The sequence below is a fragment of the Oncorhynchus clarkii genome, chromosome 9 (assembly GCF_045791955.1).
Source record: "Oncorhynchus clarkii lewisi isolate Uvic-CL-2024 chromosome 9, UVic_Ocla_1.0, whole genome shotgun sequence".
Taxonomy (NCBI): domain Eukaryota; kingdom Metazoa; phylum Chordata; class Actinopteri; order Salmoniformes; family Salmonidae; genus Oncorhynchus; species Oncorhynchus clarkii.
The window spans coordinates 9284094-9309573 of NC_092155.1; the positions used below are offsets into that span (position 1 = coordinate 9284094).

Below are 25480 nucleotides of genomic sequence, written 5' to 3' on the forward strand. Positions count from 1 at the left end.
ATTTTTGTTGTTGTAAACATTTCATTTTCAGACATCTACTATTCCAGTATACAATGTAGGGTTGGATTAAAACCAGCACTGTATTTGTGGGCCAACATTTTTAAGAAAATTATGATCTGTCTCTACATCAACGATTGATTGAGACGTAAATGCATCTAAATTGGACCAAATAACACATTCGAGGCAACAGCAAGCATGTGTATTTGCCCCACAACAAGCCATCTTTTGTATGTCTGTCCAACTTGCACAGGGGACTACTTTTCTGCTATTGAAGTTAGTTAGGGAGAGGCGAGGAGCAATCCAACGGTTGCGGATGTACACCTCTCCCCTCCGAGGCCTGGTTAGGTTCTCCCGGCACACTCTCCGCTTCTCTACGTGCAAGCTGTTTTATTGAATACGCGAAGACCCAATTTGGCATCAAATGAATGAAAATTAAGCCGTTTTGAAGGTAAAGTTTATTTTTATTTCTATTTTCCTAGTTAAGCGGCCTATTAGCTGCGTAGAAAGCCGCAGCTAAGTTTTGAATGAGAGAAAAACGCCCGAGGACCACAAAATAAGCAGGTGAGCTACTGAATTGAACTGCTATCCCGACTTGTACAACGAATCCAAAACGTCCACAACGCCAACTAGTAGCGACCAACAACTGGAATAGTACTAGCTACCCCCCCACCCCCACCCCCACACACACACCCATACCCCCCACCGACGTTAGCCTGGCGATAACAAAAGGATTGAAAGTTGAAAGATCTATTATCAACGGAGGGCAGAGGGAAAGGAGGAGAGAACGGAGGTGGGACAAGATTTCATTATTTATTAAATGTTTATTTTTTTTAAAAAGCCGGTTCTATGGGAACACACGTTGTGTTCTTGTCACTACTAATTTGGATGTGGTTTTGAGCGAGAGTCGAGGAAGAGTGAGAATATGAGAGATTGTGACAAAGATTCCCCCCCCCCCTTTGGAGAATACGAGAAAGAAAAAAATAGATTTAGTAATTTGTGAGTTGAACTGATACTTAACCCCAAATAATATCTGTATAATTGATTAATAAGGATTGTAAACTGGCTTTCTAGAAGAAACATCATGGTAATAGTTACCAGGATGGGATTCCAATGCTAGACTTTTCTGGAAATAGCTAATGGTTGATATGAATGTGTTTTTGGCCAGTAGCACTCACACTAGTGAGTGTCCCAAATGAATTACTTTCCAATAGCTGTTATTATTTAATATTAGGGAAAATAGCTTAGTAACTAGTCAGCCAGTTTCTTGCTAATATTTTACACTGTCTAAAAGTTAAGGCAAGATTGCTAAGGTTTATATTGCAACTAATGTAGATGCTAGCTACTACCCTGTAGAAATGTGTTGGCTGGTCTATGTAATCAATCAATCAAGTTGCAACAAAAAAAGTGAAAGGGGCGGGCTTTGGCGACCGGTGGGACAGTAATGATATCGATAAATAAACTATGAACAAATATCAAAGTTATCTGTTTCCATGAAATGAACTTTTTCTGTTTGTTGTTGCCTTGATTAGTCTACAATCCTACCTAAAGTGTGAGTTTAATGTTACACACAGACTGGCACCGTTTGTGTGGCTTGGACCAGCATTAGGCAAGTAGACAAAGGCCAACAGCATTGTGAATGAGGCCGAATACTATACTACTGCAATATCTTTTTTGAGTGGTTTTTAATCAGTATTACAGGAAAATATTTTCTTAAATTAGGCTTGTAAAGGTTATCATCACAAAAAAAAAACATACGTCCTAAAATTGAAGTGTTGTGTTTTTTGCCGTGATGTTACAGTTAAGTGAACTTTGTGATGATGCATACATTGTGTGGAACTCGGCTCTTGTTGACAGACCCATTTTTTTCCGACAAAATGTACAAAAAAAAGAGGGCTATTGCATGTACAACTGTTCTATTCATTTGCTAACTGTATGTAGAGTTCGTTTCACGTCTTTTTTTGTGGTCGGTATAACGACAAAAAGTCGGTTTAACGGGAACATTTGAAACCGGAAGATGTCTTGTCCCGAGGTGACCGTCTAGTCTTTTGTGTCACAGCACGAACGTTAGCGCGCGCCTCCCCCCAAGACAGAACTTACTTCACATCACACACACATAGTTTGGCATAGGCTGTGTGTGGTGTGTTTTGATGTTTCCCCACTTGATAGTTGAACATGTGACTGACTCCTCGTTGTGTAGCCAGATACTGGATTAACTGTGTTATTTTTCTGCTGTGAACTCTAAATTGCTTTTGTTTGAGTGTGTGTGTGTATATGCAACCTGGTCTCAGAGAATTTAGTATTATTCTGTACGTATCTCCTAGATGTTCCATTTAGTGTGACGTTTTTGTATGATTACATAAAACAGATGGTTACTTAAGGCATAAGCATTGCTAACTACTTATTGCAAATTCGTAACATATGTTACGTTTTGAGAATTCGTAATATATATATATATATATACTAATTGTAATTCGTAACATACGAAAAGGAGTGATGGACGTCCACAAATTGATACATATCGTACTAAATGGAGTGTCTTGGATTTACGTACAGAATAATGCGAAATGTTCTGAGACCAGGTTGGTATGTGTGTGTATTTTTGCTATTATGATGAGTTGGGGTTGATAACCAGACAGTAAGAGGCTGATGAGAATGAGACGGTAGTGAGCACGGTTACATTGCACACAATGATGCGATTTATTGTGAATAGTCTGATTTTTAAATGTAATCATTTGTTTAAAATGTTTAAATGCTTTGCAAGAACAACAATTTCTCTAATAATCCTGTTTACATGGACACATCTGAAATCGGGCTGCCTGATGGGAATTATGATAAATGCAGAAACTCACCAATCAAAATAAACGCTCTACCACACTTGACCACGTTATTTTTGGGAAGAACATTTTATCCTGAGTTCGGACAGATAAAGTTTGTATGTGAAAACTATTTCAAACTAAGATACTTTCAGTTGTTCCCGAACTCACTTCACTTGCACAAAAGAGAGAGAGGGTCTTGAACTGCTGCTGTTAGCACGTGTACAGATAAAATGCACAGCGCTGGAACTCTGCTTGAAAAAAGGTGTTTACACGTCCTAATCATTTGAAAGATTGCTCAGAAAACTTGTGTTTTAACCAGAGTATTCTTACATAAATTATGATCTACCGCTGTTTTAAGGAGAGTGAAGTTTTCACACGACTGATGTCGTACTCAGCTTACTAACATACTCAATTTAATATTGAATTATTAGTGTGCATGTACGTGTGCTTAGTGGAAAACAGATTGTTCATCTCTGCTATACTGAGGGCTTTGGAAGTTTGGTATTTTGTTGCTGGGTTGAGTTAATGTGTGTGCTGATTGGTGACAGGACTTTTCCTTAGTGATGTAGATTATGTGTAGGCCTATGTTTTATCTGTTTGTGTGTGTGTGTTGCAGTATGCCCTCGGTGATGGAGCGGTCGGGGAGCGGCGTTCTGTCTAGGAGCAGGGCTAAAATCAATGGAAACAACCAACACTCGGAGGAGGACAGCAGCGACGAGGAGCACGCTCACGGTACACACACGACACACACACACACACACACACAGGTCAGATTTGGGTAAAAGGGCAGAAAATAACATGGTATAAAGTTTATTCTGATTGGTGATTTTTCTGCATTTATCAAGTCTCATCAGGCAGCCTGATCTCAGATGTGTCCGTGTAAACAGGATTATTAGAGAAAGTGTTATTTCAAAGCATGTACAATTTAATTATATTAATCTTAACTATCCACAATAAATCTCATTATTGTGTGCTTGTAATCGTGCTCACTACTGTCTCACCATTTTCTTACCGTCGTCATACCTACTCAGTTCATGACAGGAAAACGCACGCACGCGCGCTTAAACAAAAGCAATGAAGAGTTCACAACAGACAAAAAACACAGTCCCTCCCCATTTCGTTCTGTTTGCTTCCATTTTAAAGAAATGTGCAACTTCCAGCACGACTTTAGCGTGAACACTGAGGCTGTACCCTTATTAAGTTATAGGTTTAACAGTGGCCGTGTAGGTTACCGAGGATATTTGAGCATAATGTAGGCCTAACAGAGTGGTATTTTATTTATTGAACCTTTTATTTAACTAGGCGAGTCAGTTAAGAACAAATTCTTTATTTACAATGACGTCCTACCGGCGGCCAAACCTGGACGACGCTGGGCCAATTGTGCGCCGCCCTATGGGACGTCCAATCACGACCGGTTGTGATGCAGCCTGGAATCGAACACAATGGAGAAAATGCATCCCATAACATGTTAACATGGAAACAGCTGTTCTGTCATTCAGTGTTCAATGAAGGCCTTACATCCCATAACATGTTAACATGGAAACAGCTGTTCTGTCATTCAGTGTTCAATGAAGGCCTTACATCCCATAACATGTTAACATGGAAACAGCTGTTCTGTCATTCAGTGTTCAGTGTTCCATTAGACTTTTGAAAAAATAACATGCAGGGCTTGACCTGTTTATCCCCTTGTCCTTTTGACAAGGTGGTGACTGAAAATGTTGTTTGATACTCGATACCACTTCACAAAATAAAAATGCATTATTAATCCCATACCATTATTACAGAGAACGTGATAAATTACCTATTGGCTACTTAGCTTATTCAAGCCTGTCTCAAAATATAACACTGCCCCTTTTAAGAAAAAAAAAAAAAAAAGCTCTTCTGGCTTTTCAAAGATGTCTAGAAATGTATACATTTTGTCAATCACTCCCCTATTGCTGACTACAAATGATCTATAACTGGGCTAATAACTCATTAACTAGTAATCACTCCCCTATTGCTGACTACAGATGATCTATAACTGGGCTAATAACTCACTAACTAGTAATCACTCCCCTATTGCTGACTACAGATGATCTATAACTGGGCTAATAACTCACTAACTAGTAATCACTCCCCTATTGCTGACTACAGATGATCTATAACTGGGCTAATAACTCACTAACTAGCAAAGGATATGAACAAAATGTGCACACATGGCTGCTGTACATGCAGCTCTCACTATGATCTCAAAACAAGCGCATCTACTCACGACCGCTCATGCTGTAAACAGAGTCCAGTTCAAAGTGCCTGGCACAGATCCATAAATGGCAATTGTCTATATGCACATAGGCCTACTGCAGCTCTGATTGGTTATGGTGCACTAGTCTGTGCTGAGTAGTGCATGTCTATACAATAGAATCCTACAACAAAATATTTAGCAGTTTTTTTTCTTCTTCCCCCCCCCAGGTATGTTGCATTAAAAGTGGCTAATATTGTGTTCAGTCGATCACAATTGCCACAGTAAAGGGAAACGTTGATGTTGTTAACAGGGAAAAACTCTAGAACAGTGGTCACCAACCTCAATATCACTTTGAGTCAAAATGCAAGCTGAGATCTACCGCTCAGATGTGTTTATTTTTTTAATAGCATGACTTTATAAAAAAAAAAACCCGGAAGGAAGCCATAGGCCCAATACAGTATCACTGCATATCGGCTTTGCTTGAATTGCCCTGCCAATGCATTGCTGTTTGAGCCTGTTCTTAAAATTTATATTTCTACATTTGAGGTAGGCTATTTGATCATACCGGTAATAGATCCGTTGTTGTATTACTTGTGAAACACAGCTAAGTGACCATACATTTTTAAACCATGTGCTTTTTATTTTACTGGGCTGATGGTGCCTGCATCTGAGGGTCAGTCTCAGTGGAGAGAGAGAGCAGCAGATTGAGGGTCGGTCTCAGCGGAGGGAGAGAGCAGCAGACTGAGGGTCAGTCTCAGCGGAGGGAGAGAGCAGCAGACTGAGGGTCAGTCTCAGCGGAGGGAGAGAGCAGCAGGCTGAGGGTCAGTCTCAGTGGAGAGAGAGAGCAGCAGACTGAGGGTCAGTCTCAGCGGAGGGAGAGAGCAGCAGACTGAGGGTCGGTCTCAGCGGAGGGAGAGAGCAGCAGACTGAGGGTCGGTCTCAGCGGAGGGAGAGAGCAGCAGACTGAGTCAGTCTCAGCGGAGGGAGAGAGCAGCAGACTGAGGGTCAGTCTCAGCGGAGGGAGAGAGCAGCAGACTGAGGGTCGGTCTCAGCGGAGGGAGAGAGCAGCAGACTGAGGGTCGGTCTCAGCGGAGGGAGAGAGCTGCAGGCTGAGGGTCGGTCTCAGCGGAGGGAGAGAGCAGCAGATTGAGGGTCAGTCTCAGCGGAGGGAGAGAGCAGCAGATTGAGGGTCGGTCTCAGCGGAGGGAGAGAGCAGCAGACTGAGGGTCGAAAAGAAAGGAGAGGGAGAGAAAGTGAAATCAATCAATCAAATATATTTATAAAGTCCTTGTCACATAAGCTGATATATCAAAGTGCTGTACAGAAACCCAGCCTAAAACCCCAAACAGCAAGCAATGCAGGTGTAGAAGCACGGTGGCTAGGAAAAACTCCCTAGAAAGACCAGAACCTAGAGAGGAACCAGGCTCTGATGGGAGGCCAGTCCTCTTCTGGCTGTGCCGGGTGGAGATTATAACAGAACATGGCCAATATGTTCAAATGTTCATAAATGACCAGCAGGGTCAAATAATAATCACAGTGGTTGGAGAGGGTGCAACAGGTCAGCACCTCAGGAGTAATGTCAGTTGGCTTTTCATAGCCAATCATTCAGAGTTAGAGACAGCAGGTGTGGTAGAGAGAGAGAGAGTCAAAAACAGCATGTCTTTGATATAAAAAAAATACCCAATCCACTAATAACAACAACAATAACAACAACAACAAAGTCTATTGATACTCATTCATTACAGCTGCACTGCTTGTTCTAGCGCTGAGTGGAAATAGGAAGAACGTGCATTTCATGGGTTATAAAAGTGTTGAATACAAAGTGTTGACAGGGCTGAGTAAGAACATCAAGTCACTCATAAAAACAGCAGCTCTTTGCTGTATTCATTGACAGTCTCTCTAGTCGTGGTTTTAAATGTTTTGAAACAGCAGCTCTATGCTGTATTCGTTGACAGTCTCTCTAGTCGTGGTTTTAAATGTTTTGAAACAGCAGCTCTATGCTGTATTCGTTGACAGTCTCTCTAGTCGTGGTTTTAAATGTTTTGAAACAGCAGCTCTATGCTGTATTCGTTGACAGTCTCTCTAGTCGTGGTTTTAAATGTTTTGAAACAGCAGCTCTTTGCTGTATTCGTTGACAGTCTCTCTAGTCGTGGTTTTAAATGTTTTGAAACAGCAGCTCTTTGCTGTATTCGTTGACAGTCTCTAGTAGCTTTCTTTTATGCCATGCTACATTACTGCAGACACGGTAATCTGAGCCATCCGATTGGCCAGTTGTCGGCCTATAGTGCACTTGATTTGCTCTCTGGGCCCGCCAGGGAGGCAGAGTTTGTGCCCTCACACATGAAATGGTTCAAAATGGCAACAGTTCGCCTACCCGGTGCGCAGGGCAGCTGAATCGGACAAATCTCTCACGCTCCCTCTCTGCTTGTCTCTCTGCTCGTCTGTCTCTCTCTGGGCTTATCGCTAATACTCTCTCTCTCTCTCTCTCTCTCTGGGTTTATCGCTAATACTCTCTCTCTCTCTCTCTCTGGGCTTATCACTAATACTCTCTCTCTCTCTGGGTTTATCGCTAATACTCTCTCTCTCTGGGTTTATCGCTAATACTCTCTCTCTGGGTTTATCGCTAATACTCTCTCTCTGGGCTTATCGCTAATACTCTCTCTCTCTCTCTGGGTTTATCGCTAATACTATCTCTCTCTCTGGGCTTATCACTAATACTCTCTCTCTCTCTCTGGGCTTATCGGAAACTCTCTCTGGGCTTATCACTAATACTCTCTCTGTGGGCTTATCACTAATACTCTCTCTCTTGGGCTTATCGCTAATACTCTCTCTTGGGCTTATCGCTAATACTCTCTCTCTGGGTTTATCGCTAATACTCTCTCTCTCTGGGTTTATCTCTAATACTCTCTCTGGGCTTATCGCTAACTCTCTCCGGGCTTATCGCTAACTCTCTCCGGGCTTATCGCTAATTTTCTCTGGGCTTATCGCTAGTTCTCTCTCTCTCTCTCTCTCCCTCTCTGGGCTTATCGCTAGTTCTCTCTCTCTCCCTCTCTGGGCTTATCGCTAGTTCTCTCTCTCTCTCTCTCCCTCTCTGGGCTTATCGCTAGTTCTCTGTCTCTCTCTCTCTCCCTCTCTGGGCTTATCGCTAGTTCTCTCTCTCTCTCCCTCTCTGGGCTTATCGCTAGTTCTCTCTCTCTCTCCCTCTCTGGGCTTATCGCTAGTTCTCTCTCTCTCTCTCTGGGCTTATCGCTAGTTCTCTCTCTCTCTCTCTCCCTCTCTGGGCTTATCGCTAACTCTCTCTCTCTCTCCCTCTCTGGGCTTATCGCTAGTTCTCTCTCTCTCCCTCTCTGGGCTTATCGCTAGTTCTCTCTCTGGGCTTATCGCTAGTTCTCTCTCTCTCTCTCCCTCTCTGGGCTTATCGCTAACTCTCTCTCTCTCTCTCTCTCTCTCTGGGCTTATTGCTAACTCTCTCTGGCCTTCTTCCTAGTTCTCTCTCAGCTGATGTCTCTCTTCCTCTGCGGTCTCTTCCTCTAATCATCCCTCTTTTCTCTCTCCACAGACAGTATGATTCGAGTGGGAGGAGACTACCAGGCACAGATACCTGAGTTCAACCCAGGTACCAGAGAGGGAAGGGGGGGATTTGATTATTTGGCTGTGTATGTGACAGATGGAGTGAGAGAAAATAAGGAATGTATGACTGACGTGTGTGTGTGTGTGTGTGTGCGCACACAGACACTCCAAGCCGCTACAATGAGAAGGAGCAGAGGAGTATGCTGGTGTGGTGCCCCAACAGTCTCATCTCTGACGCCATGTGTAAACACACACACTATACTATTATCTGACAGTTTAAATTCTTTGCTCTCTCTCTCTCTCTCTCTCTCTCTCTCTCTCTCTCTCTCTCTCTCTCTCTCTCTCTCTCTCTCTCTCTCTCTCTCTCTCTCTCTCTCTCTCTCTCTCTCTCTCTCTCTCTCTCTCTCTCTCTCTCTCTCTCTCTCTCTCTCTCTCTCTCTCTCTCTCTCTCTCTCTCTCTCTCTCTCTCTCTCTCCAATTCAAGGGCTTTATTGACATGGGAAACATGTGTTAACATTGCCAAAGCAAGTGAAGTAGATAAAACAAAAGTGAAATAAACATCTCTCACTCTGCTCTCTCTCTCACTCTGCTCTCACTCTCTCGCTCTGCTCTCTCTGCTCTCACTCTCTCACTCTGCTCTCTCTGCTCTCTCTGCTCGCTCTCTCTGCTCTCTCTGCTCGCTCTCTCTGCTCTCTGCTCGCTCTCTCTCACTCTGCTCTCTGCTCGCTCTCTCTGCTCTCTGCTCGCTCTCTCTGCTCTCTGCTCGCTCTCTCTCACTCTGCTCGCTCTCTCTGCTCTCTGCTCGCTCTCTCTGCTCTCTGCTCGCTCTCTCTGCTCTCTGCTCACTCTGCTCTCTCTGCTCGCTCTCTCTGCTCTCTGCTCGCTCTCTCTCACTCTGCTCTCTCTGCTCGCTCTCTCTGCTCTCTGCTCGCTCTCTCTCACTCTGCTCTCTCTGCTCGCTCTCTCTGCTCTCTGCTCGCTCTCTCTCACTCTGCTCTCTCTGCTCTCTCTCACTCTGCTCTCTCTGCTCGCTCTCTCTCACTCTGCCATCTCTGCTCTCTCTCTCTCTCTCTCTCTCTCTCCCCCCCCCCCCCCCCCCAGTGGATGAGTATATTCTGATGGCTAAAGAGAAGCATGGCTACAACATGGAACAGGTACAGTCAATCAATCTAACTTTATACAAACAGTAAATATACTCTACAAATATAAACAAAACATTTCAAAGATTTTACTGAGTTCACAGTTCACTAGGAAATCAGTAAATAAATAAAAAATTAGGCCCTAATCTATGAATTTCACATGACTGGAATACAGATATGTATCTGTTGGTCACAGATACCTTATAAAAAAGGAGAAACCAGGAGAAAACCAGTCAGTATCTGGTCTCACCATCATTTGCCTCATGCAGTGCGACACGTCCCCTTCACATAGAGTTGATCAGGCTGTTGATCGTGGCCTGTGGAATGTTGTCCCACTCCTCTTCCATGGCTGTGTGAAGTTGCTGGATATTGGCGGGAACTGGAACACGCTGTCGTACACGTCGATCCAGAGCATCCCAAACATGCTTAATGGGAGACATGTCTGGGGAGTATACAGGCCATGGAAGAACTGGGACATTTTCAGCATCCAGGAATTGTGTACAGATCCTTGCGATATGGGGTTATGTATTATCCTGCTGAAACATGAGGTGATGGCGGCCGATAGAAATTGGCAAAGATAAAATGCAGTTGTGTTCGTTGTCCGTAGCTTATACATACCCATACCATAACTCCACCGCCACCATGGGGCGCTCGGTTCACAATGTGGCCATCAGCAAACCGCTCGGCCGCACGACGCCATACAAATTCTATGGTTGGACGTACTGCCAAATTCTCTAAAACGACAGAGGCAGCTTATGGTAGAGAAATTAACATTAAATTCTCTGGCAACACCTTGGTGGACAATCCTGGAGTCAGCAAACAAATTTCACACTCCCTCAAAACTTGGGTTGTTTGACAAAACGTTCCTTTTATTGTCCCCCAGCACAAGGTGCACCTGTGTAATGATTGTGCTGTTTTAATCCGCTTCTTGATATGCCACACCTGTGGATGGATTATTTTATTTTTATTATTTCTTTAATTTTTTTTGAATTTTACCCCCTTTTCTCCCCAATTTCGTGGTATCCAATTGTTGTAGTAGCTACTATCTTGTCTCATACAACTCCCGTACGGGCTCGGGAGAGACGAAGGCTGAATGTCATGCGTCCTCCGATGCTTCTTAACACAGCGCGCATCCAACCCGGAAGCCAGCCGCACCAATGTTTCGGAGGCTACACCGTGCACCTGGCAACCTTGGCTAGCGCACTGCGCCCGGCCCGCCACAGGAGTCGCTGGTGCGCGATGAGACAAGGAGATCCCTATCGACCAATCCCTCCCTAACGACGCTAGGCCAATTGGGCGTCGCCCCACGGACCTCCCGGTCGCGGCCGGTTACGACAGAGCCTGGGCGCGAACCCAGGGACTCTGATGGCACAGCTGGCGCTGCAGTACAGCGCCCTTAACCACTGCGCCACCCGTGGATGGATTATTTTGGCAAAGTAGAAATGCTAACTAACAAGGATGTAAACAAATTTGTTCACAACTTTGAGTGAAATAAACATTTTGTGCATATGGACATTTCTGGGATCTTTTAATTTCAGCTCATGAAACATGGGACCAACACTTTCCATGTTGCGTTTATATTTCTGTTCTGTGTAGTTATCTCAGAGCTCTGGTTCAAAATAATGCACCATATAGTGAATAGGGTATTCATCCTCCAGTATGTCCCCTCCCCTGTGTCAAAATGTCACTGCTCTCTGTCTGTCTAGGCCTCTGGGTCTAAATGTCACTGCTCTCTCTGTCTGTCCAGGCCTCTGGGTCTAAATGTCACTGCTCTCTGTCTGTCCAAGCCCTGTCTCTAAATGTCACTGTTCTCTCTCTCTGTCTGTCCAGGCCTCTGGGTCTAAATGTCACTGCTCTCTCTCTCTGTCTGTCCAGGCCCTGTATCTAAATGTCACTGCTCTCTGTCTGTCCAGGCCCTGTGTCTAAATGTCACTGCTCTGTCTGTCTGTCCAGGGCCTGTCTCTAAATGTCACTGCTCTCTCTGTCTATCTGTCTGTCCAGGCCCTGTCTCTAAATGTCACTTCTCTCTCTGTCTGTCCAGGCCCTGGGGATGTTGCTGTGGCATAAACATGATGTGGAGTGTTCCCTTGCTGACCTGGCTAACTTCACTCCCTTTCCCGAGGAGTGGACCGTAGAGGACAAGGTCCTGTTTGAACAGGCCTTCAGCTTCCATGGCAAGAGCTTCCATCGTATACAACAGATGGTGAGGACACTTACTGGGGAGCTACACTGTAGCGTTGTGAAAACACTGTTTAACCCTGTTTACACTGGAGCGTTGTGAAAACACTGTTTAACCTGTTTACACTGGAGCATTGTGAAAACACTGTTTACACTGGAGCGTTGTGAAAACACTGTTTAACCTGTTTACACTGGAGCGTTGTGAAAACACTGTTTAACCCTGTTTACACTGGAGCGTTGTGAAAACACTGTTTAACCTGTTTACACTGGAGCGTTGTGAAAACACTGTTTAACCTGTTTACACTGGAGCGTTGTGAAAACACTGTTTAACCCTGTTTACACTGGAGCGTTGTGAAAACACTGTTTAACCTGTTTACACTGGAGCGTTGTGAAAACACTGTTTAACCCTGTTTACACTGGAGCGTTGTGAAAACACTGTTTAACCTGTTTACACTGGAGCATTGTGAAAACACTGTTTACACTGGAGCGTTGTGAAAACACTGTTTAACCTGTTTACACTGGAGCATTGTGAAAACACTGTTTAACCCTGTTTACACTGGAGCGTTGTGAAAACACTGTTTAACCCTGTTTCCCCCCTCTCTCTCTCTCTCTCTCTCTCTCGCTCTCTCTCTCTCTCTCTGTAGCTGCCTGATAAGCTGGTCTCAGGCCTGGTCCGGTACTACTACAGCTGGAAGAAGACCAGGACCAGAACCAGTGTTATGGACCGACAGGCTAGAAGACTGGTCAGAAAGACAGACAAGGAAGATGGGTGAGGAGGAGAGAGTGAGAGGGGGAAGGAATGGAGGGGGGTAAGGAGGAGAGGGGGAAGGGGTGGAGGGGGGTAAGGAGGAAAGGGGGAAGGAATGGGGGGGTGGACAGGAGGGAGACACGGGGAGGGGAGAGACTAGAGAACACAAACTAATATATACCTCGACCTAAACATCAGCGCTACAGGTAACTTCCACTAAGCTGTGAAACAAGGCAAGAAGGGCATTCTATGCCATTTGAAAGGAACAAAATTCGACACACACAAGGGCTCCCGAGTGGCGCAGAGGTCTAAGGCACTGCATCTCAGTGCTAGAGGCGTCACTACAGACCCTGGTTCGATTCCAGGCTGTATCACAACCAGCTGTGATTAGGAGTCCCTATTTTGTTTATCTGTCTGCCCCAGCCTCGAACTCAGGCCCTGTGTGTAGCTAACTGACCCTCTCTGCCCATTCATTGCCATTTACCCGTTGTCTTAGCTCTCCCAATCAACACCTGTGATGGCTTTATGCCTCTCTAATGTCAATATGCCTTGTATACTGTTGTTTAGGGCAGCTCTCATTGTTTTATTTTACTGCGGAGCCCCTAGTCCTGCTCAACATGCCTCAGATAGCCCCCTTGTCCCACCCCCCACACATGCGGAGACCGCACTTAGCTTAACTAGCGCCTCCAGAGATGCAACCTCTCTCATCGTCACTCAATGCCTAGATTTACCCCCGCTGTACTCGCACCCTACCATGCCCTTGTCTGTACATTATGCCCTGAATCTATCCTACCACGCCCAGGAATCTGCTCCTTTTATGCTCTGCTCCCAACGCACTAGACGACCAGTTCTTATAGCCGTACCCTCATCCTACTTTGTTCCTCTGGTGATGTGTATTTTACATTTCATTTATTTATTTCACCTTTATTTAACCAGGTAGGGGACCAATAAGGTGAGGGGACAGAGGGTAGGGGACCAATAAGGTGAGGGGACAGAGGGTAGGGGACCAATAAGGTGAGGGGACAGATGGTAGGGGACCAATAAGTTGACTGACTTTCAATTTGTCTTTCAATGATTACTAATTTTTTTTTCACCTTTTATTTAACCAGGTAGGCCAGTTGAGAACAAGTTCTCATTTACAATTGCGACCTGGCCAAGATAAAGCAAAGCAGTTCGACACAAATAACAACACAGAGTTACACGTGGAATGAACAAAACATAGTCAATAACACAATAGAAAAATCTGTATACAGTGTGTGCCAGTGAAGTAAGGCAATAAATAGGCTAACAGTGGTGAAGTAATTACAATTTAGCGATTTACACTGGAGTGTAAACCAAAACAAATATGGGGATGAGGTAGTTATTTACAGATGGGCTATGTACAGCTGCAGCGATCGGTTAGCTGCTCAGATAGCTGACGCTTAAAGTTAGTGAGGGAGATATACAGTGGGGCAAAAAAAGTATTTAGTCAGCCACCAATTGTGCAAGTTCTCCCACTTAAAAAGATGAGAGAGGCCTTTAATTTTCATCATAGGTACACTTCAACTATGACAAACAAAATGAGAAAAAAAATCCAGAAAATCACATTGTAGGATTTTTTATGAATTTATTTGCAAATTTCAACTCCCTCCAAAGATTTTCTATGGGGTTGAGATCTGGAGACTGGCTAGGCCACTCCAGGACCTTGAAATGCTTCTTACGAAGCCACTCCTTCGTTGCCCAGGCGGTGTGTTTGGGATCATTGTCATGCTGAAAGACCCAGCCACGTTTCATCTTCAATGCCCTTGCTGATGGAAGGAGGTTTCCACTCAAAATCTCACGATACATGGCCCCATTCATTCTTTCCTTTACACGGATCAGTCGTCCTGGTCCCTTTCGAAGAAAAACAGCCCCAAAGCATGATGTTTCCACCCCCATGCTTCACAGTAGGTATGGTGTTCTTTGGATGCAACTCAGCATTCTTTGTCCTCCAAACACGACGAGTTGAGTTTTTACCAAAAAGTTGTATTTTGGTTTCATCTGACCATATGACATTCTCCCAATCTTCTTCTGGATCATCCAACTGCTCTCTAGCAAACTTCAGACGGGCCTGGACATGTACTGGCTTAAGCAGGGGGACACGTCTGGCACTGCAGGATTTGAGTCCCTGGCGGTGTAGTGTGTTACTGATGGTAGGCTTTGTTACTTTGGTCCCAGCTCTCTGCAGGTCATTCACTAGGTCCCCCTGTGTGGTTCTGGGATTTTTGCTCATCCTTCTTGTGATCATTTTGACCCCACGGGGTGAGATCTTGCGTGGAGCCCCAGATCGAGGGAGATTATCAGTGGTCTTGTATGTCTTCCATTTCCTAATAACTGCTCCCACAGTTGATTTCTTAAAACCAAGCTGCTTACCTATTGCAGATTCAGTCTTCCCAGCCTGGTGCAGGTCTACAATTTTGTTTCTGGTGTCCTTGGACAGCTCTTTGGTCTTGGCCATAGTGGAGTTTGGAGTGTGACTGTTTGAGGTTGTGGACAGGTGTATTTTATACTGATATTAAGTTCAAACAGGTGCCATTAATACAGGTAACGAGTGGAGGACAGAGGAGCCTCTTAAAGAAGAAGTTACAGGTCTGTGAGAGCCAGAAATCTTGCTTGTTTGTAGGTGACCAAATACTTATTTTCCACCATAATTTGCAAATAAATTCATTAAAAATCCTACAATGTGATTTTCTGGATTTTCTTTCCTCATTTTGTATGTCATAGTTGAAGTGATGAAAATTACAGACCTCTCTCATCTTTTTAAGTGGGAGAACTTGCACAATTGGTGGCTGACTAAATACTTTTTTGCCCCACTGTAAGTTTCCACCTTCAGTGATTTTTGCAATTCGTTCCAGTCATTGGCAGCAGAGAACTGGAAGGAAAGGCGGCCAAAGGAGGTGTTGGCTTTGGGGATGACCAGTGAGACATACCTGCTGGAGCGCGTGCTCCACCCTGCTATTTGTGGCAGGGGGGGGTAGAGAGAGACATAGAGGGGGAGTTAGAGTGAGATTGAAAGTAAGAATGTACAAAATGAATCACTTATTCATCCCCCTTCTCTTTCTCCCAATCCCTCCCTCTCCCCATCCCTCCCTCTCCCCATCCCTCCCTCTCCCCATCCCTTCTCTCTCCCCATCCCTTCTCTCTCCCCATCCCTTCTCTCTCCCCATCCCTTCTCTCTCCCCATCCCTCCCTTCCTCAGTAATGATGAGATAGAGGGAGACCCGGGCAGCGACAGCGACTTTGAGATCGACGCCAAAAAAGAGGTGAGCAGAACGAAGTGTTACTCTTCTTCTGAGTGGCGCAGTCGTCTAAGGCACTGCATGTCAGTGCTGGAGGCGTCACTACAGACCCCGGTTCGATTCCGGGCTGTATCACAACCCGCCATCATCGGGAGTTCCATAGGGCAGCGAACAAGGGGAGGGTTTGGCCGTCATTGTAAATAAGAATGTGTTCTTAACTGACTTGCCTAGTTAAATGTCTGTGTACTGACCCTCCCTCTCCCCAGACAGTGAAGCAGCACAGCTCCAGTGGTTCTGGAGGAGAGAGGGGAGCGCCAGGCCGGTCGAACCCACAGAGGAAAGAGTCTATTGGGGCTCAGTACCGCCACCACCCCTTGAGAGCTCGTCGGAGACCACCTAAAGGTACCTTATACACACACTGGGTTTCTTTATCCAGGTGTGTGTGTGCGCACGGTGTTGCATGGAATACAGAAACTTTTTAGATTTAAAAACAAAAGTTTGTTACTGGAATTTTTGTTACGTTCAGAAATGTCTTGCGTGGTTGAGAGACTGAAGTCTGTCAGCGCAGCCCTTTTTTATAGAGCAAAGTGCCTGGTCCACTTAGTCATTCATGACTAGTGCCATCTGGCTGCATAAAAATGTACCCTTGAATAATACAACACGGCATGTAGAAACTGTTAATTACTGTTCTCAAAACAATGTCCATACAGGCTGGAAAAACTTTACGATGCAGGAAGGTACCGGTAGCTTCCAGCTAGCTCCGTAGGCTAACTTTCCTCGCTAGCTAACAGCTGAAGCTATTGTCACGTTCCCCAGCAAGAAAACCCCAAATGTCACTCAAACAGAAGGGAGAACTAACAAAGAGTCACTGACAACAACCAAAAGGAGGAGGTGGGGTTTTTAGGGGGTAACAACTGAAACCTGAAAGACACTCACCACGAGAGCCACTAAATTTGCCCACACCAAAACGTAAAGACAGGACGCAAACCAAAATGGTGGAGCTAAAACAAAAACAAGGAAGATCAGATAAAGGAATGTTTGTCTAGAAATCTAAAATTGGAGCACAAACCAATGGTGTTAACCTTCTACCAAGACAACTGGAGCACTGGGCCAGTACAGGTGAAACACCTTCCCACTAACGAGATGGACAACCAGCACAGGTGAAACGCCTTCCCACTAACGAGATGGACAACCAGCACAGGTGAAACGCCTTCCCACTAACGAGATGGACAACCAGCACAGGTGAAACGCCTTCCCACTAACGAGATGGACAACCAGCACAGGTGAAACGCCTTCCCACTAACGAGATGGACAACCAGCACAGGTGAAACGCCTTCCCACTAACAAGATGGACAACCAGCACAAGAGGGACCCATCCAACTCAAAGCGGTAAGCTCTCAACATAGACCTCAAAGTCTGATAAAATCTCCCAAGAGCCTCTGGGCGGTAGGCACCAGAAGGACAACTTGCTACACCCAACCGTTGCAGCACTTGCTGGAAGACCCTTGACATGAAACTCAAACTTTGGTCCGCCTGCACTACCTGCTGAAGTCAGAAACATTGAAAAGAACCCCACCGGGGTTAAGAGAAACTGGTTACCGATCTTCACTCTGGGCAAAGGACCCAACACAGTCCACCAGAACCCTACTGAAAGGTTAGTCAAAAGCAGGAATAGGCTGCTAAGTTGCAACCGGTACAGCTTGGTTCAGTTTACCCGTCTGCTGGCAAACGCCACAGGATTTACAGTGAGCCACAACATCCTGTTTCAGACCAGGCCAGAAGAAGTTATGCAAGATACGGTCACACGTCTTGTTGACCCAAAGATGGCCTGCCATACTACCATCATGACCCAACCTTGTTATCTCCTGTCAAAGTGTAACTGGAACAGCAATTTGAGATACACTGGACCAATTGTCATGCCAGGAAGTGGTGTGAGAACGCCATCTCCGTCAAAAGTAACTCACACGAACTTCATCAAACTCCTCTTCGTCATTACTCTGTTCAGCAATCGGCTGTTTCCTGGACATTAAAGTGTCAACCGGTCTTCCTTCAGCGGTCCTACAAAATCACTCACCTTTGGGGTTTTCAAAGGGGAGATGAACTCAAGAGTCCCCCCCCCCCCCCCCTGATTTCGCTATATCCAATTGGTAGTTAGTCTTGCTGCAACGGACGGACTCAGGAGAGGCAAAGGTCGAGAACCATGCGCCCTCGGCAACACATCTCCACCAAGCCGCATTGCTTCTTGACACTGCTCGGTTAACCCAGAAGCGAGTAGCACCAATGTGTCGGAGGAAACACTGTACATCTTGCGACCGCAGAAGCGATCAGTGTGCATACACCCGGCCCGCCACACGTACTTGCTAGAGCGTGATGGGTCTCCTGGTCGCGGCCGGCTGCGACACAGCCTGGGATCAAACAAGAGTCTGTAGTGAGCCTCTAGCACTGCCATGCAGTGCCTTAGACCGCTGCGACACTGATGATCGCCCATAAACGTCTCAGACAGATCAACCATGGTGGGATCGCTGACATCCTCAACGCCAGACTTGCTCCCGGAAACTTTCTTAGACGGAGCACGTGTAACGGCATTCTGTGGAAACACTCTAGGGTACTTTAATCTGAGTTCCTTACAAACGACAGGATTTGGCACGACCTTCCCTCCAGCCAAATCGTTTCCCAAAATGTATGAGACCCCCCTTCACTGGTAGGCTATGCCTCACGACGACGACGACTGAACCAGAAATAAGATCACATTCGAGTTCCACATTTATACAAATGAACTTCATGTAACTCATCTCCACTCCTCGTACTAACACACTGTAACCAGTTGCTGACACGTTAAAGGCAGAACACCATCCAAAAGGAAGGATTGGGCCACCCCGGTGTCTCGCAGTATCTTCACCGGCTGCTCAACAGCATCGCTACTCTGCAGACACACAAACCCATCTGAAACAAAGGTTTCATACACATCTGATCCAAAGTCTTGTTTAGGAGATACACCAGTCCCCACCAGAGACCTAATGGGCTGGAGTGTTCCCAGTCCCAACCAGAGACCTAATGGGCTGGAGTGTTCCCAGTCCCATCCAGAGACCTAATGGGCTGGAGTGTTCCCAGTCCCCACCAGAGACCTAATGGGCTGGAGTGTTCCCAGTCCCAACCAGAGACCTAATGGGCTGGAGTGTTCCCAGTCCCCACCAGAGACCTAATGGGCTGGAGTGTTCCCAGTCCCAACCAGAGACCTAATGGGCTGGAGTGTTCCCAGTCCCCACCAGAGACCTAATGGGCTGGAGTGTTCCCAGTCCCAACCAGAGACCTAATGGGCTGGAGTGTTCCCAGTCCCAACCAGAGACCTAATGGGCTGGAGTGTTCCCAGTCCCCACCAGAGACCTAATGGGCTGGAGTGTTCCCAGTCCCATCCAGAGACCTAATGGGCTGGAGTGTTCCCAGTCCCCACCAGAGACCTAATGGGCTGAAGTGTTCCCAGTCCCCACCAGAGACCTAATGGGCTGGAGTGTTCCCAGTCCCCACCAGAGACCTAATGGGCTGGAGTGTTCCCAGTCCCCACCAGAGACCTAATGGGCTGGAGTGTTCCCAGTCCCATCCAGAGACCTAATGGGCTGGAGTGTTCCCAGTCCCCACCAGAGACCTAATGGGCTGGAGTGTTCCCAGTCCCCACCAGAGACCTAATGGGCTGGAGTGTTCCCAGTCCCCACCAGAGACCTAATGGGCTGGAGTGTTCCCAGTCCCCACCAGAGACCTAATGGGCTGGAGTGTTCCCAGTCCCCACCAGAGACCTAATGGGCTGGAGTGTTCCCAGTCCCCACCAGAGACCTAATGGGCTGGAGTGTTCCCAGTCCCCACCAGAGACCTAATGGGCTGGAGTGTTCCCAGTCCCCACCAGAGACCTAATGGGCTGGAGTGTTCCCAGTCCCCACCAGAGACCTAATAGGCTGGAGAGTTCCCAGTCCCCACCAGAGACCTAATGGGCTGGAGTGTTCCCAGTCCCCACCAGAGACCTAATGGGCTGGAGTGTTCCCAGTCCCCACCAGAGACCTAATAGGCTGGAGAGTTCCCAGTCCCCACCAGAGACCTAATGGGCTGGAGTGTTCCCAGTCCCCACCAGAGACCTAATGGGCTGGAGTGTTCCCAGTCCCCACCAGAGACCTAATGGGCTGGAGTGTTCCCAGTCCCCACCAGAGACCTAATAGGCTGGAGAGTTCCCAGTCCCATCCAGAGACCTAATGGGCTGGAGTGTTCCCAGTCCCCACCAGAGACCTAATAGGCTGGAGTGTTCCCAGTCCCCACCAGAGACCTAATAGGCTGGAGAGTTCCCAGTCCCCACCAGAGACCTAATAGGCTGGAGAGTGGATACGAGAAAAAAAATGTTTTCTGCCGATCTTTGACTAATCTGAATGGCTTTTTGCATAGGGATAACTACAGGGTGCTTTGTTTGTGAAGGTAATTTTATGTGTCATCACAAACATCTGCAGCTTTCTCAAGTGAGATCCTTGTGCTCATAAATGTAGGTCGCAACTCTTTCGTGAAGGCAATTCTTGAAACTTGTTCGAAGCATGAGTCTTTAAATCCTCAAGGGTCTTGACCTCAATATGGCTTTGTAATTCACATCAATTCACTTCCCTAGTACTTTGTTTGTGATAATAGGCAAATCATAACAGAAAATAAGATGATTTCAATGCCGATTGTCTGCAAAAAAAACAACAACCCGTTGTTAATTCACTTAGTCTTCCTCACCACCAAAAACGAATTCCCTTCTTCGTCTGGTTTCCACTACATTCCATATTCTGCCTCATGCATGACCTCATTACTTAGACTGTGCACACTTTTATAAAATAAGAGATTGAATCTTCTATGCAAATGTTGTTAATCAGTATAATAAAATATCTCCTTGCAGTTGCCAATAAAATCGTGACTGAGTATAATACATATGTTATGCTCTCTCTCTCTCTGTCCCCTTCCTCTCTCTGTCCCCTTCCTCTCTCTGTCCCCTTCCTCTCTCTCTCTCTGTCCTCTCTCTCTCTCTGTCCTCTCTCTCTCTCTGTCTTCTCTCTCTCTGTCCCCTTCCTCTCTCTGTCCTCTCTCTCTCTGTCCTCTCTCTCTCTGTCTTCTCTCTCTCTGTCCCCTTCCTCTCTCTCTCTGTCCTCTCTCTCTCTGTCCTCTCTCTCTCTGTCCCCTTCCTCTCTCTGTCCTCTCTCTGTCTCTCTCTCTCTGTCCCCTTCCTCTCTCTGTCCTCTCTCTGTCCTCTTTCTCTCTGTCCTCTCTCTCTCTCTCTCTCTCTGTCCTCTCTCTCTCTCTGTCTTCTCTCTCTCTGTCCCCTTCCTCTCTCTGTCCTCTCTCTGTCTTCTCTCTCTCTGTCCCCTTCCTCTCTCTGTCCTCTCTCTGTCCTCTCTGTGTCCTCTCTCTCTCTGTCCTCTCTGTGTCCTCTCTCTGTCTCTCTCTCTCTGTCCCCTTCCTCTCTCTGTCCTCTCTCTCTCTCTGTCCTCTTCCTCTCTCTCTCTGTCCTCTCTGTGTCCTCTCTCTGTCCTCTCTCTCTGTCCTCTCTGTGTCCTCTCTCTCTCTCTGTCCTCTCTCTCTCTGTCCTCTCTCTCTCTCTCTCTCTGTCCCCTTCCTCTCTCTGTCCTCTCTGTGTCCTCTCTCTCTCTGTCTCTCTCTCTCTCTGTCCTCTCTCTCTGTCTCTCTCTCTCTGTCCTCTCTCTCTCTCTCTGTGTGTATTAACATACTACTCTCTGTAAAGGCATGCATCTGAACCCCGAGGACATCATGACTGTGTCAGCCAATCACCACCATGGCTCTGGCAGACAGCTAGACACACACCTGGTGTCACTCAAGAGACGGGTATACACACAGACCACACACACACACCGATGCAGACACACATCACTTACAGAGTAATAGATTCTCTCTGTGTCTCTCCCCGTCTCAGGTCCAGAGTATTAAGCAGAACAACAGTAGTATGAAACACTGTCTAGACGAGGGCATCGACAGTCTGCGTCCTACAGGGGTACATACATTTCCTTCTTTAACTTCCTCTTCCCTGTCTTCCGGAGATACCCAGGGTAGGTCTTCTGTTCACCAGGGGTGTGTCTCAATAGGCTAAAGTTCCTTCATCTATACTAGTGGTGTCAAACATACGGCCCGCGGGTGGGTCCAATCTGGCCCGCGGGTGGGTCCAATCTGGCCCGCGGGTGGGTCCAATCTGGCCCGCGGGTGGGTCCAATCTGGCCCGCGGGTGATTAGAGTAAAACATGTTAAACCTTTTTACATTTTTGAAATGTTTGAACCAAATCGAAACGATAATGGGATCTCAGGTTGTGTCACAGACGACCGGGAGTCCCATAGGTCGGCGCACAATTGTCCCAGTGTTGTAATCCGGGTTAGAGGAGGGTGGCTTTCCTTAGCTTATCGCGCTCTAGCGACTCCTTGTGGTGGGCTGGGCGCCTGCAAGCTGACTTCAGTTGAACCGCGTTTCCTCTGACATATTGGCGCAGCTGGTTTCAGCGAGTGGGTGGTAAGTAGCGCGGCCGGGGGGGGGGGGGGGGGGGGGGTGTCATGTTTCGGGAGGACGCAGGACTTTCGACCGTCGCCTCTCACGGGCCCGTTATGGAGTTGCAGTGATGAGACAAGATTGTAACTACCAATTGGATATCATGAAAAAGAGGGTAAAATGTTTATATATATATATATATATATGGTTATATATATAACCAGTCAAAAGTTTGGACACAACTAAGGGTTAGTCATTATTTTCTACATTGTAGAATAATAGTCAAGACATCAAAACTGTGAAACAACACATGGAATCATGTAGTAACCAAAAAAGTGTTAAACAAATCAAAAATAGATTTTAGATTCTTCAAAGTAGCCACCCTTTGCCTTGACAACTTTGCATTCTCTCAACCAGATTCGTGAGGTAGTTACCTGGAATGCATTTCCATGTGACTGGTCCTGGATATAATGGGTCTACATTCCGACATCTTCCTGACTGTCCAGCTCTAATAAATCACTTGACAGTCAGTGAGCATCAAATCGATGGATATTGGACTATTTTTGTTAAATTTTGACGGCAAGGAAATGGAACACATTTTCAGTACGGCTCTCCGGACCTCGTTGAAGACAGAATGCAGCCCGCGGGGAAAAATGAGTTTGACACACCCTGATCTACACCCTGACCTGGTTGTCTAGGTCATAATGGATTAGTTAGGAACTCCCCTCACCTGGTTGTCTAGGTCATAATGGACTAGTTAGGAACTCCCCTCACCTGGTTGTCTAGGTCATAATGGATCCGTTAGGAACTCCCCTCACCTGGTTGTCTAGGTCATAATGGATCCGTTAGGAACTCCCCTCACCTGGTTGTCTAGGTCATAATGGATCCGTTAGGAACTCCCCTCACCTGGTTGTCTAGGTCATAATGGATCCGTTAGGAACTCCCCTCACCTGGTTGTCTAGGTCATAATGAAAACGGTTATAAATCAACTAACTCTTCCTCCTCTCTCTCCAGCCAGCTCCCAAGATGAACTCTCGTTGGTCCACTGAGGAACAGCTGCTAGCGGTGCAGGGTGAGTTAACACACCCCCAAAATACAACTCAATCATTTTCTTTAACACAGGAAATTCTTGTATTCTGGCAAATATAACTCACAGAAGAAACCGTTTGATACGTTTCAGATCACAACACATTATCTTTCTCTTTAAACACCCTGTTCTCCTCTCCTCAGCTATCCGTCGCTATGGTAAGGACTTTGCGGTGGTTGCCGAGGTAATCGGTAACAAAACTCTGGCCCAGGTGAGCTCCTTCTTCGTTAGTTATCGACGGCGATTCAATCTGGACGAGGTCGTCAAGGAGTGGCAGGCGGAACAAGACGTAGCCTCCACACAGGGGCCTTGTGGGAGTCGTAGTAGAAACGAAGAGAGGGGAGGAGCAGAGGAGGAGGAGGAAGAGGTCAGGAGGGGGTGAGGGTTTGTTTTGGTGAAAGTTTGACAAGTCTGTTGCTGATCTAACCCCCCCCCCCCCTTCTCCTCCCTTCCAGATAAAGCTGGAAGACATTACTCCCCCCTGCGGTGACGCCAACTCCCCCTCCCCCCCCTCATCCAACAACCACACCCCTCCTTCCCTCTCCCAGCCTCCCCCCTTACTGCGCCCGGCTCCCCCCTCTGCCCCCCCCAGCCTTCTCCGGCAGCCCCCCCCGCTCCAGACCCGACCCCTCCTGACCCGAACCCCCCACAATCATCCCCCTCCCCCGTTGATCCGTCCTGCAGTCGTGGCTCCGGGCCTACAGGGGAGCTCTAGTCTCCGTAGGGAACTAGGAAACAACCTCCGCTCCTCTCCTCCTGCTTGTTCTGGCGCTGGTCAGCCTCCCTCACTGGTAGGGCTCAAAGTAGAGCAAACCAACTCTCACTGACAGAAAGGAGGGGACTCTTGTATATTTAGGGAGGGGCTCTTCTATACTCAGATGGGTAGATTGTGCTGCTAGTGGGAGTGTTTATCCATTATGATGGAACAATAGAAATCAGAATGCAGTAGTTAGTTGAGTTCTCAGCCCCACCAGTCTGTTTGGTTCAGAAGCCTCTCGTTAAGTCCCCTCTGTATCACTCCATTCAGTTCTGACTCACACTTATAAACCAACTGCACAACCTGTGAATAACCATACTTACTTCCATCTGAGGCTTGGGTCATCCATCCTTCTGTCCCCCCCCTCAGCAGAAAATAGAAGGACATGCCCACACATGCCTCACGGCTGTCTCCATAGCAACCAGCACAGATGTGACTGGTTACCCACGGCAACGGTGACCCTGTATTTCACCCATCCCTCCTCCCCAAAGACCAGAACTTTCAGAATACCAAAACCCTCAAGGAAAAGATACACTGGATTGTGGTGATGGATGCCATGACAACAGAACCCCCCCCCCCCCCAGTCTCCATGGCAACAACAGAACGAACTCTGGCAAAACACACCCAGGTTCCAGTTCCACACTACAAGGTGCTGAACTAATGATTCCACAGGGGAATCAGGAAGACGTCCCTCTTCTACCAGATCCACGTATTGTTGGTCTTATGACTGCAGCATTCTTTTGTTAGGTGATCTCTAAGTAGGTTGACATCCCTATATATAGTGCACTACTTTGGATCGGAGCCCATTTTGACCAAATCCCTATAAGGTCCTGGTCCAATGTAGTGCACTATATAGGGAATAGGATGCATTTGTAATCCCAAGGCTCATGCATTTCTCCATTCTAAGTAGCATGCTAGTGTGGATATGGAACAGAGACCTGTTTTTGATTAAAAGCACAAAAAAAGTCTCAAATGGCAGTTCTATTTAGCTCTGGTTACAGTTGTGTGCTATGTAGGGGATAGTACTGTACACACTGTACAATTCACAGGTGTCGTCTGAGAACAAAATGTGAAGCTGAAATACTCGTAGGGTTGGATGGGCATTGTGGCAAGGAGCAGTGCAGCTTGGTTGTGTTTTGGAAGAAGATGCACAGCTCTTGACCTTCGCCTCTCCTGAGTCCGAAAAGGAGTTGCAAGTAATGGGACAA

The 25480-nt window shown here is 46.6% G+C and overlaps 1 protein-coding gene across 3 annotated transcripts; it reads left to right on the forward strand.

Moving 5' to 3' along the window:
- The first annotated feature begins 342 nt into the window (after nucleotides 1–342).
- On the forward strand, nucleotides 343–25480 carry LOC139415827 (REST corepressor 2). 3 transcript variants are annotated; one of them, XM_071163956.1, is made up of 14 exons: nucleotides 343–448; nucleotides 3433–3548; nucleotides 8597–8653; nucleotides 8770–8850; nucleotides 9709–9761; nucleotides 11788–11949; nucleotides 12569–12693; nucleotides 15890–15953; nucleotides 16196–16331; nucleotides 21679–21779; nucleotides 21868–21945; nucleotides 23443–23500; nucleotides 23659–23882; nucleotides 23971–25480. In XM_071163956.1, exons 2-14 carry the CDS (start codon nucleotides 3434–3436, stop codon nucleotides 24340–24342), a joined length of 1626 nt encoding a protein of 541 aa, XP_071020057.1. In that variant the 5' UTR covers nucleotides 343–448; nucleotide 3433; the 3' UTR covers nucleotides 24343–25480. The 3 variants fall into 3 exon arrangements, with proteins under 3 accessions (XP_071020057.1, XP_071020059.1, XP_071020058.1); XM_071163957.1 differs by lacking the exon at nucleotides 343–448 and adding an exon at nucleotides 747–790; XM_071163958.1 differs by lacking the exon at nucleotides 23971–25480 and having other exon boundaries at nucleotides 23659–23904.

Coding starts and splice junctions, on each gene's coding strand:
- LOC139415827 (XM_071163956.1), top strand. CDS start 3,434: ATGCCCTCGGTGATGGAGCGGTCGGGGAGCGGCGTTCTGTCTAGGAGC. Junction 9,762..11,787: donor ATGGCTACAACATGGAACAG/GTACAGTCAATC, acceptor CTGTCTGTCCAG/GCCCTGGGGATGTTGCTGTG. Junction 16,332..21,678: donor TCGTCGGAGACCACCTAAAG/GTACCTTATACA, acceptor CTCTCTGTAAAG/GCATGCATCTGAACCCCGAG.